Source organism: Pygocentrus nattereri, chromosome 7 (assembly GCF_015220715.1).
Source record: "Pygocentrus nattereri isolate fPygNat1 chromosome 7, fPygNat1.pri, whole genome shotgun sequence".
NCBI lineage: Eukaryota > Metazoa > Chordata > Actinopteri > Characiformes > Serrasalmidae > Pygocentrus > Pygocentrus nattereri.
Genome location: NC_051217.1, coordinates 24,424,983 through 24,438,258, shown reverse-complemented (window position 1 = coordinate 24,438,258; position 13,276 = coordinate 24,424,983). Strand labels below are relative to the sequence as shown.

At 41.7% G+C, this 13,276-nt stretch overlaps 1 protein-coding gene across 20 annotated transcripts in view; it reads right to left on the bottom strand.

Moving 5' to 3' along the window:
- Positions 1-13,276, bottom strand: part of ppfia1 (PTPRF interacting protein alpha 1) — a 115,636-nt gene that overhangs the window by 39,763 nt on the left and 62,597 nt on the right. For 12 of the 20 annotated variants that reach the window (XM_017719530.2, XM_037539834.1, XM_037539838.1 and 9 more), the window contains 7 exons: positions 9,600-9,659; positions 6,105-6,188; positions 4,528-4,659; positions 1,383-1,445; positions 999-1,081; positions 485-635; positions 10-15 (listed from right to left, as the gene is read on the bottom strand). In XM_017719530.2, the coding sequence (XP_017575019.1) occupies positions 10-15; positions 485-635; positions 999-1,081; positions 1,383-1,445; positions 4,528-4,659; positions 6,105-6,188; positions 9,600-9,659 (579 nt within the window). The remainder of the gene's footprint in view (positions 1-9; positions 16-484; positions 636-998; positions 1,082-1,382; positions 1,446-4,527; positions 4,660-6,104; positions 6,189-9,599; positions 9,660-13,276) is intronic. The other 8 variants (XM_017719538.2, XM_037539839.1, XM_017719543.2 and 5 more) reach the window with 3 other exon arrangements.

Below are 13,276 nucleotides of genomic sequence, written 5' to 3'. Positions count from 1 at the left end.
TCCACTTACATGCCTCTGAAGTCCACAGCGGAAGCGGAAAGAAAGAAAGTGAAAGGAAAGAGAGAAAAATCTGTGAAATATATGTTTTAAATTAATCTAAAAAGCAACATTAAGCACATAACTCAGTTTATATCACTACATGTACACTAACACAGAGAGAATAACTGGCTCTAAATGTAGGTATTGTGATATAAACCGAGTCTGTTCTACAGTTTCTCATTAGACTGAATGAATAACTGGCTCTAAATGTAGGTATTGTGATATAAACTGAGTCTGTTCTAGTTTCTCATTAGGCTGAATGAATAGCTGACTCTAAATGTAGGTACTGTGATATAAACTGAGTCTGTTCTACAGTTTCTTATTAGGCTGAATGAATAACCGACTCTAAATGTAGGTACTGTGTTATAAACCGAGTCTGTTCTACAGTTTCTCATTAGGCTGAATGAATAACCGACTCTAAATGTAGATAGTCAGCTTTGATCACCTTGGAGGGTTCGTCTCGTAAAGCAGCAGCCCGACCCTTCTGGGGCCGTCTGAGCACCAGGGCGCTGCTGTAATGGTCAGAATGGCTATCCATCATGGAGGATGCAGATACTGGGTACCTGAAGTCTGGAGTGCTGCCCATGTGAGACCTCCTGCAAACAAGACAAGCAATCAGTGGAAGGATTTACCAGAATTATCACAAATAGTTTAGCATGGGAAAATAATCAATCTTTTTAAGGCTGTCAAACTGGCATCAGCTAGTTTGAAAACATGATTATGCAGATTTAAATTGTTAACTTTAAATATGCTTGTGTAATTACAGGAGGCAAAACAGAAGTTAATATACATGTGTAATTACACAGGCTGTACTGCTGTAATCCATACGTAACAATGATTAAACCATCAGTAGTTACAGTGTTAAACATGTTATTGATGTGTATCTACACAGTTATTAGAGCAACTTAATATAAAGTGGAACTGTCTGGTTCTCTAATGACAATGTCTGAGAATCTCACCCCTGATGCAGGATGGAGTTACTCCTGCTGCGGTCCTGCTCGCTCTCCGATCGCATCGTCTCCATCTGGATCAGCAGCTGCTCCTGTACACATCAAATTCAACACAGAGCTGAAACTCAGATGGCAAACAATTCCTGAAAGCAAGTTTATTTCTTCCTAAGAGCTCTGCACTACTGAGCCCCTCTGACGAAAGACCACACATCAACCTTTCCATCTTGTTTTTTTCTTGTGTTTATTTTTTTCAGCCTCTTGCACTAAAAAGCCAAAGTATGCTTTATTTATTTATTTCTTTTATTATATTTCAAACACAGGGCATGAGACGACGCCACAGATGATCATTCCGGCGGAGGGCTCAATTACGGACAAACACATAAATCCACCTACTTTGTCGTGGTGAGCCTCCTCGATCAGCTTCTTTGTGTGATCCAGCTCACGGATGAGGGCGTTCTAAATATAACAGCACATAAAAATGAGAGGAATGCGTGAGAAAAACGCAATTACAGCTTGAAAGTTACAGATGAAGTTTAATCTTTAAAACAATCATGAAAAACTGCTTTTAGGGTGCCGGTTCTCACGGCATAAGCCAACAAATGTGGTAGATGGTTTTGTTTCAAAGGCCACAACACTGCAGGAAAGGCTGATTATCCAAGCTTGAACACTGTCAGCAGCAGCTTTCATTATCAACAACAGCAGCAGACTCCATTGAATACACAGAACCAACCAGCTCTAAAGCTAATACGCGTGATTGAACACACAGATGGGGAAAAGTATAACAAAATAGATGGTTACATCTGAGTCAAAGCTATAAAATACTCAATTTACAGACACATGACTGCTCACATCAGCTGAACTATGTTTTAATCAGTGGTGGATAAAGTACACAAACCATGTACCTGAGTTAAAGAGACACCCAAGGTAAAATATTACTCCAGTAAAAGTAGAAGTTCCTCCCTTTAGACCTCCACTTGAGTAAAAGTACTGAAGTATTTCCCTTCAAATGTACTGAAGTATCGAAAGTAAAAGTACTAAAAGATTAATTCTGGCTCTGATGTCCTGTTATCATTTTTATAACAAGACTCGCTTCATGAGCTCATTTCAGGTGAAAATCCTCCAGTGTCTCTCTTGGTAAACCAGTCTTTTAATAGAACGTCATTAATTAGTGACGCTGACGTCTATTAAAATGATCATAAGCACAAAACACTGAAGGTAAACAGTTTCCATCAGGGAGAACCGAGTGGCTCTGAAATCACTTTTTACACACGAGCAAAGTTTCAGTTTAAGATTTATTTACAACTTAGTTCCAAGTTTAAGTTTAATAAAAACTGGCTTTAAACTCAGGATCACAAATGAGCTCCTTTACTATGTTGATCTGTAGGTCTCATAAACATAAACCAGCCCAAACTAATTTACTATAAAATGAAATGGTGTTTGTATAAATTCAGAAAAAAGCCGCGTCAGTCACGACTGCATATGTGGACATATTTCTATATTGTGCTCTATTTACACAAAGTTAGGTTAGTTCATCATTTATGTTGAACAGACTCTCCCAAAATTTTACGCTGCTGCTCTGACGTTGAACCGTGTGCTGCACTGGGTCGGTATGACCAACAGGTCAAAACAAGCTCTAAACAAAGTGACGTTTTGACATGTTAAGTTTTTATACACACAGAAACCAAAAGGAACGACAGATTTCTCAAAATGTAGTGGAGGAAAAACTCAGATATTAGACTTTGAAATGTAGTGGAGTGAAAGTAAAAAGTCGCCCAGAGTGGAAAAGCTTCAGTACAGATACATGAAAAAACTATTTAAGTACAGAAACTAATTACATTTACTCAGTTTCTGTCCACCACTGCAACAAGATATTAATAATTTATGTTGATAGAATAATCTTTGACTGTCGTCGCCTGGAGAAACTTACACAAAACTAAATTTTATTTCAGTAGCATAACAAAGCATCCTTGAAACCTTGAAATTCAGCCGCAACAGTTGCAAGTACCATGAACCCGCCAATCAAAACACTGATAACACACAATGTAATCAAGTCACACATCATTCCACATGACTGATTTCAGCTCAAGGACAAGAAAATAAAACAGAAGATGGTTCACTGGACGGCTGAAAGACAGATCCTCCTAAAACCTTAGTGACTTTTCATTTCTCCTGAACCATGACAGCAAACCTGCATGTGTTTCTCTACAGAAATGTTTCTGTACACAGCTAGTTTAACTAGCCACCTCTGGGAATCAAAAGACAGGAATAATTACAGAAAAGCTGCGTTCAGCAATAAAGTCACAGCGCGTTAACCACAAGACGAACACAATCAGAACGACTACTTACAGAGAATGGATCAAAAACCAAACCGGTCAGGCTTAACATTATGACCTTGTTTCTACACTCATTGTCCATTTTATCAGCTCCACTTATTGTTTAGCTGCACTTTGTAGTTCTACAGTTACAGACTGTAGTCCATCTGTTTCTCTGATATTCTGTTAACCTGTTCTTCAGTGGTCAGGACCCCCATGGACCCTCATAGAGCAGGTACTATTTGGGTGGTGGATCATTCTCAGCACTGCAGTAACAGTGATGTGGTGGTGGAGTGTTCATGTGTGTTGTGCTGGTCTGAGTGGATCAGACAGCAGTGCTGCTGGAGTTTTAAACACCGCTGCTGGACTGAGAATAGTCCACCAACCAAAAATATCCAGCCAACAGTGTCCTGTGGGCAGCATCCTGTGACCACTGAATGACTGGAGGATGACCAGGACAAACTGTGCAGCAGCAGATGAGCTATCATGTCTGACTTTACATCTACAAGGTGGACCGACGAGGTAGGAGTGTCTAATAGAGTGGACAGTGAGTGGACACAGTGTTGAAAAACTCCAGCAGCTCTGCTGTGTCTGATCCACTCAGACCAGCACAACACACACTAACAACACCACCACCATGTCAGTGTCACTGCAGTGCTGAGAATGATCCACCACCCAAATAGTACCTGCTCTGTAAGGGTCCATGGGGGTCCTGACCACTGAAGAACAGGATAACAAAGTATCAGAGACACAGATGGACTACAGTCTGTAAATGTAGAACTACAAAGTGCAGCTATACAGTAAGTGGAGCTGATAAAATGGACAATGAGCGTAGAAACAAGGAGGTGTATATGTTTATCTTGGCTGCTCATTAATTTGTGGGATTTCTCTTCATGCATGTTTCATCCCGCACCCGCATGCAGTGGGCTGGTTTCCCGTCCGCTCCCACAAACAATGCTGAAAATTAACAGCAAGACACTGCAGAGCTTTACTCTGTGTAACTCAAGCTGCATAGAAACTCAGTTGCATGCAACTCACATGTAACTAGTTGCATGCTGGTTTTTCCGTGCTAAGAATTCCTGGTTTATGTTTTCCTGTATGTTGGATTCACTGTAAGGCTCTGCACAGTTCGTCATTGGTCACGTAAGCCGTTCATTAATAATACAATCATCAGCGACGGCCATAAACTGCTGTGTGAGTGCTGTGGCCTGGAGCTCCAGAGGTACCTTGTCCTCCAGGGCCGCCATCCTCTCCTTCAGGTGGAGCTGCAGCCTCTCGTTGGACTCCGACAGAAGTTTGTCCACCGTCTCAGACAGACGTTTGTTGTGCTCCTCGTTCATCTTCTCCCGCTGACGGGCCTTCAAACATCAGACGCACACATTCCTCATTACAGACCACTCAACCCCACACACTGCTACTCTTCAGTTACTCATTATTCAGGAATAAAGCAGTTCTTTAAGGGTTCTTCAGTAAAGGTACTGGTTTTACATAGAACTATAATGACTCAAAGAACCATTCACAGTTCACAAATGATTCTTCGTAGGGGTAACTGGTCCTTCTCTATAAAGAACCTGCTGTATACATTTCATTAAAGAAATAAAGGTACTACATAGAACAAAAAAGGTTCCACTATAGTTACAATTCACAGAACCCTTTTTGCTAAGAGTGCACCATTAAATGTTTCTACAAAGAAGAAAAAACTGGTTTAGAATCTTTTTTTGTTATGTGGAGGTTCTTCAAATGTCTATAAAAGGTTCTTCACACTCACACGTGCTCTGAAACGGTTCTTTAAAGAGCCACTCGTTGGAGCAGCTCTTAAAAGGACATGAATACAACATATTCATTCTAGCTGTTCATTTAATTTAGATTCAATTGGAAAATATTCTGGGAAATTATTTATTTATTTATTTAAAAGTTATGCCTTATTACGCATATTTATTTATCTTTTGACCAAAACAGCAAAATGTTACCCTCCACGAATAAAAAATAAAAACATAAATCAACAGCTCAGTGGCCAAAAATAAATAACTGCCAAATTTCCTTCGGGATCAATGAAGTATCTAACCACCAAAAAAATAAATAAATAAACAAATAATAAATAAATAAATATTTACAAGTTTATCTGTAAATCTTACTCTGTTAATGTAAATTTGGTCACTTAAATCAGAAAACGTTACTATTACTGCTACAATTTAAATGCGATTAAATAATTCTGGTTATTTTTAAGTTCAAGAAATTAAACTTGCTAAAAATAAAAAAGCTCCCGGAGAAAACCATCCAGAGAACATATATAAAAGTGCCATGCAACAAGAAGCAGTGTGCAGGCAGCAGCACCAAAATATGAATAAATACATTTAAAAAGTTATTTACAAGTTTAATGTAAATAAATAGCAGTAATGGAAATTAGTGGCTTAAATTGGAAAATATTACTATTTCATTACATAACTAAGGTTCATTCTGAATTATTCATTTTTAGGTATCATAGCAAGCCACCCCCCCCCCAAAAAAAAAAGTTGTTTATTATTTCATTTTTTTCAAGGTGGAAGCCATTATTTGTCGTGTTTCCCTTTTGGGCTCTGATTTCTCACTTATGTTGAAGAGTGCACTTTAAACCTGTGTACAAGTTCTGTAATTTGAAGAGCGAAGGATTTACAGACCCTCAGAGGTTAAAAGGTTAAAGGGGACGTGTGGGAAAGTAAGCAGACTGCAGACTCTAAATCTGTATCTAACAAACATGAGGATGTTATGTCAGAGCCTCTGACCCCAGCGCAGTCTGACTGACAGGAGGGTTGAACTTCCTCACCCTGAGCAGCTCCTGGTTCTTCTCCTCCAGCTGAGCTTCCATCTGCCGCAGACGTTCCTCCACATTGCCGTGTCTCTCCTCAGCCTGGAGGCACAAAAACAGCCAAATTAGACTTAAAACTCCTCCAAACAACAAAGCATGCTTCAAAAATCTGATCTACTCAGTTTCTCCTCCAGTTTTGCCAAAATGTGGTCAATCAGCCAAGATACCTTTAACGCCTGAAGTTGCTCCTTTACTTTCAGCTTTATTTCATGCATATGCATTTATCCAGGCAACTGGGGTTTATTTAAAGGGGAATTCAGTTGATTTTCCAAAATCCCTGCATAATTAAACGGTTCAGATGTAAACAGAGCAGTTCTGAGCAGTTTGGAGCGAGACGCTCTGTTCAAGAGAAACTTACCGAGTCAGAACTGCTCACAGTGGTGGTGATAGGAACCAGACGTCCCCCTCTAAAAGCTCCTCACAGAAAATTCCTACATGAAATGGTTCTGAATTCACTGCCTGATGACTGAGACACTGTTTTATGATAGTTTGGAGAACTTAAACTCCATTCATGGTGGAGGGAGACATGCAGGGCGCTGTGCGGCAAAATAGTCCCCAAAGAAAACTTATTATTCCAGATTTTCCACTATTTTCCATCCTCAACATTCCATATAAACTCAGAAGACTCGTGTAGGTTCTCTGGTGGTTCTGGATAGTAGATAAAAAGTCTATATCTGTGTTGTAGTCATGGCGACGCCTGGTTCCTATCACCACCACTGTAAAGACGTCTGAACCATTTCACTCTGTTATTTTTGTTGAAACTTCAGCCAAACTAAAGTACTGCACATGCACTAGACTAGTGTTTCATGTGTTCACAGAGCATGAGCTTCAGGTTTAAAGAAGGACGAATAAAAACAGGCCAATATTTCTGTAAAGAAACCAAGATCAGTCACAACTGGTGAACCTCTAACTGCTGCTACTACTGCTTTTAACCATGTTAAATACTTCAGTCTTGGCTGGTGAATGACATCTGGGGGGTTAGGATCAGAGAAAACTGTACATCTGATTTTTCAGTGCAGGCAAACAGTTAAATAAACACAACAGACATTCAACACACCGAAAAAAGCACCCTGACGTACGTCCAGCCAGAGAACATAAATAAAAGCGTCATGCAACAAGCAGCAGCGCTCAGGCAGCAGCCCAGAAACTAAAACAAGGACAAAGCTTGGGGAGAAAACAGGAGTGAGTGAGGCATCCGTGCTGAGCACTCCGGAATGTGTGGAACCCACAGGACAAGGGGGTGAAATTCCTCACATTTCATAAGAATACTTTTATTCAGAACGTGTGTTTAACGGATAATGATTCTGTTCTGCGCCTCAATTCAACAAAGGCTTAAGTTTTGAACCATTTATATATCAGTACACTAGGTGGCGCTGTGTTGTTCCCTCTCTAGCTGTTTACTCACAACAGCATAAACCTGAGAGACAGCTGTCACAAACTTTCCTTTATGTTCTCTTATACAAATACACCAATCAGGCTCAACATTCTGACCACCTCCTTGTTTCTATGGTCATTGTCATTTTATCAGCTCCACTTACTGTATAGTTTCACTTTGTAGTTCTACAGTTACAGACTGTAGTCCATCTGTTTCTCTGATACTTTGTTACCCTGTTCTTCAGTGGTCAGGACCCCCATGGACCCTCACAGAGCAGGTACTATTTGGGTGGTGGATCATTCTCAGCACTGCAGTTACACTGATATGTTAGTGTGTGCTGCGCTGGTATGAGTGGATCAGACACAGCAGTGCTGCTGGAGTTTTTAAACACTGTGTCCACTCCCAGTCCACTCTATTAGACACTCCTACCTATGTAAAGTCAGAGACGATAGCTCATCTGCTGCTCCACAGTTTGTGTTGGTCATCCTCTAGTCCTTCATCATTGGTCACAGGACGCTGTTGGCTGGACATTTTCGGTTTGTGGACTATTCTCAGTCCAGCGGCGACACTGAGGTGTTTAAAAACTCCAGCAGCACTGCTGTGTCTGATCCACTCAGACCAGCACAACACACACTAACACACCACCACCTCGTCAGCGTTACTGCAGCACTGAGAATGATCCACCACCCAAATAGTACCTGCTCTGTGAGGGTCCATGGGGTCCTGACCACTGAAGAACAGGGTAACAAAGTATCAGAGAAACAGATGGACTATAGTCTGTAACTGTGGAACTACAAAGTGCAGCTATACAGTAAGTGGAGCTGAGAAAATGTACAATGAGCGTAGAAACAAGGAGGTGGTCAGTATGTCATGCCTGACCAGATTTTTTTTTTTTTTTTTTACACTGGCTGTTTTGTATATTAGACCCAAAAAGGCTTTACTTCACAGTTAAAACTGTTCAGAGCAACAGGAAAATTATCCTGTGATAAGGTGGCCGCATTGCCCACCCCTACATTTCACTTCTCTATCCTTCATATGTTCAGAGAGGATTGTGGGAAAACTGCTCATCTCTGCTGAAGTCCAAAATAAAACCACTGCTCTCCAGATGAAAACCAGACGCTGAGCAGAGGCTGCTGGAACTGCCTCTAACGCTGACCTGGCAGGGTCTGTCTGCAGAGATACTTCAGCTCTTTAAAGGCCATAAGATTAAAGCTGCGTTCAGAAAACTGCCAAATGAACTTGGATCAAAAATCTCTGACTTCAGAGGCTGCACAGCACAAAATCCAATAGGAGAATGGCACGGCTCAAAATCCACCAACAGGAGAACAGCACGGCTCGAAATTCTCCAATAGGAGAACGACACAGCTACAATGCACCAACAGGTGAATGATGCCACTAAAAGTCCACCAATAGCAGAACAGAATGGGTTGAAGCACAGCTCCCACCAACTACAACTGAAAACAACACACTGCATTGTTTGCTGCGAATTCAACAGGTTTCTCCAGATGCACGGAGCACAGACGGGTTCAGGATGAATCTCTGAGTCAGGGGCTCTGACTAGAACTGCACATGCAGAGACAACAGCTCCGCACACAGCAGGACTGGGCAGTATTCAGGCCTTAAAACCCCAGGAGATGTTTTTTATTTATATTCAAGGAAGAGATGCTCACTGAAAACTCGACACTCTACTGGACTTGATCTGGCTTCGTAATGTGATGATGCCTCGTTAGGGACACGAGGAGGAGCAGAGGCGCTGAACGGTCAACCCCATGTTTTCTATCGTGTTCGACGATTATTTAAACACTTTTATTCTGACAGCTCCTGCTGTCTTAACACAATTTCAGAGACAATGTGGAGACGGTGATATCGGTAAATCTGCACACAGACGGCCTCTCCTGCTCCACTCAGTGCCAGGGAGCTGGCACACTTCCTGTGTTGATTAGGATGCATTATTTCGGGGGGGGGTGTTGGGGCTAATGAAACAGCCACAGAGGGGAGGGGTGGGGGGAGCAGGCAGATGAGAAAGAAGACAAAATGGGTTTCTTGGATTCTTTCTCTCAATCCTGAGTGTCGTGTACCTTCCTCTGAGCTTTAGTCTCCTTAATGTCCTTAGAGCCAGCGCACACTGAACGGTCAGACTACAGATATCAGACCAGCAGAGAGGGAGAGGGAGAGAGAGGGAGAGAGAGAGAGAGAGAGAGGGAGAGGGAGAGGGAGAGGGAGAGGGAGAGAGAGAGAGAGAGAGAGAGAGAGAGAGAGAGAGAGAGAGAGAGAGAGAGTTTAGTGTATAAGGGTGAGAGGCTGAGAAACAGGGCTGCACACAGAGAAACAGAAGCAGCAGTTAGGAGGAGAAACAGGAACATACAGCACAGTAAAGATCATCACTACAGCTTCACTCACAACACCACACACTCATTAACACTACAGTCAGGTCTGTTTAAGGAAAAGCAGCACACACTACAGCAGAGGGGGAACACAGGAGCTGCGGTTTACAGCTACAGCCAGTTAACAACAGGAATAACTTCAGAGAAACTGCAGGCCTCTGAGAAAGATCAAAGTGGAGAGGACAGCAAAGTGTGGGACCACTGAGACCTCAACATGCTACAGGAAAGGACATCAACAGAAAACGACTGCAAAGCCCACAGAGCTGCACAGGAAATGGAAAACCTTAGGAGCTTAAAGCCCAGCAGAACCAAACACTCACCATCCAACACCAGCACTCGCCAGCGAACACCAACATTCTCCAGCAAACACCAACATTCTCCAGCAAACACCAACATTCTCCAACATTCTCCAGCAAACACCAACATTCTCCAGCAAAGACCAACATTCTCCAGCAAAGACCAACATTCTCCAGCAAAGACCAACATTCTCCAACATTCTCCAGCAAACACCAACATTCTCCAACATTCTCCAGCAAACACCAACATTCTCCAGCAAACACCAACATTCTCCAACATTCTCCAGCAAACACCAACATTCTCCAACATTCTCCAGCAAACACCAGCATTCTCCAGCAAACACAAATATTCTCCACCAAACACCAACATTGTTCTACACATTCCCCATCAACATTAACAATCGAATCACTAATATTCTAAAAACATCCTCTGTCAAATATTCTTCAAAGACCATTCAACATTTTCCATTATTCTCCACAAATCAATATTCAACCATATATTCTCTAACTCCATTCTCCACAAAACATCACCATTCACATCCATCAAACACTAACCCACTCTGACAAACTTTACAATTCTCCAACATTCTTAAGGAAAACAACATTCTCCACCAAAACACCATTTTCCATCATTCTTCACTAAACACCATCCTTCTCCACCAAACATCAACACCAAACCAACATTTTCCACCAAACATTCACCATTTTTCATTAAATTTTTCATCACTTTCTATCAAACACCAACATTCTCCAAAAAAACACCCACATTCTTGAATATTTATTCACAGACCAAATCAACATTCTCAAACAAACACCAAATAACATCAACATTCTTCACCTGACATCAACTTACCACCAATCTCCCTCGAACACCATCACTCTCCTTACAACACCATCATGCTTATCCAAATACCACCAATCGCCATCACCATTTTCCAAACACCATTCATCAAACACCATTCTCCTTACAACACCACCATTCTCCTTACAACACCACCAGCCTCCATCACCACCATTCTTTTCTAAACACCATTCCTCATCAAACACCAATCTCCAACAAACACCCACAATCTTGAATAATTATTCACAGACCAAATCAACATTCACCAACACCAAATAACATCAACATTCTTCACCTGACGAACTCACCACCAATCTCCTTACAACACCACCATTCTCCAACAAACATTGGCAGTTTGTCCTCAGAAAATGCAGTAAAGAACTGACAAGCCAAACAAACCAAAGTGAAAGGAGGCATAACGTTTCATAAACTTTTAACAGCCAAACACAAGCCTGGCACAGCCACCCAGTGTTTGGATTTATTGTCAGAGAATGTTGGAAAATACCAGACAACGCTAGTGTCTGTTCAAGAAAGCTGCCATCTGAAGAACGCTGGTATTTGTTGCTGTTTGTTGGGGAATGCTGGGTCTGCACTCAGGGCTTATGGTTCATCGTCAAACCTACAGCATTTGGGTTTCATTTAGACGAGTGGACAACCAGCAGGGCCTCCTAAATCTGCGTATTGCTCAATCTTTACGAGCAGAGAAGCACAGAGTACAGACAGAGCGGGAAATGACTCCTCATTACGGAGTCTGCACAGGCCGGAGCAACTCTGGCTTGTGCAATAACAGCAACAATGAAGAACTGGCACGTTGAAGCTGTAACTGTAGCCACAAATGGACAAATACATACAGTATCAGGAGACAGTGTGGGAGAATGAGGCTGAGGCTGGGAATAAGTGACGCTCCAGAAGAAAAAAGGCAGCAGGATAAGCAGACCGACGCTGTAAGAGGTCTGTCCAGCACACAGTGGCTGTAATTAGAGTAAAGTTGTCCTCGCCAAAGGCTGAACTAGCAGTCACAGTGGGCAGAGCACCATCTCAGCACTTCTAGGGTCAAAAGGTTCTTTACCCACACTTATCTACTTTATAAGGACACAGTTAAAGGAATAGTTCAGCATTTTTCCTCAAACCACTCCATCCTTCAGCGATTCCTTCCACTAATTTTTTCAAACTCTGGTGTAACTGAACGTTTGAGACGTAAACAGTCTTCCAGAGTGGTCTGATGTGAAAGAGTGCACTGCAGTCGGAAACAGAAACCCTGTTTTCTACATCCTTTCACTGAAGCAGCCGTTATATACACTGTGTGAGAATTTCATGATGAATGGATCAACAGAAATGCTCCAAAAAGGACTTGGAATAAAACGTATTTATATTAACTTGCACTGAATTAAAAGGGAACACCAACACTTTTTAAAAATTTCTACGTAATTAAATTCTTTAGATGTAAACAGTCATTCAGAGTGGTGGTGACCAGAACCAGACGTCCACCTCTGAAAGCTCCCTCATAGAAAGTTACTACATAAAATGGAGATGCTGTTTTATGATATAGTTTTGCCCTGCAATGTATTTTAATCCATTTATGGTGGAGGGATACATAAATGGAAGGAAGGAAGGAAAAATAGTCCCCAAAGAAAACTTACTATTCCAGATTTTCCACTATTTTCTATCATCAACATTCTATATAAACTCAGAAGACTTGCACAGGTTCTCTGGTGGTTCTGGATGGTAAATATCTGTGTTGTAGTCATGGCGATGCCTGGTTCCCATCACCACCACTGTAAAGACATCTGAACCATTTCACACCAAACCCCTCTGAATTACGTAGAAATGTTCAAAAACTGCTGGAAGCCCCTTACAAAATGTTTTCCTTTGTACAGCGACAATGTGTATGACTGAAATAGTGGAAAATCAGGAATAATCAGTTTTCTTTGGGGACTATTTTGGCGCCCTGCAGGTCTCCCTCCACCATGAATGGAGCCTAAGTTCTCTAAACTATCATAGAACAGCGTCTCAGTCATCAGGCAGTGAATTCAGAACCATTTCATGTAGGAACTTTCTGTGAGGAGCTTTTAGAGGGGGACGTCTGGTTCCCATCACTACCACTGTGAGCAGTGTTGGACTATTCCTTCAACGGGTGTGTGTGTGCTCTGCATGTTAGCCAACTGAGCTTTTTTCTAAATGCAATTCCTGAAATTCCTGTTTAATGAAGTATCATTGTCTAGGCATGTAATGAG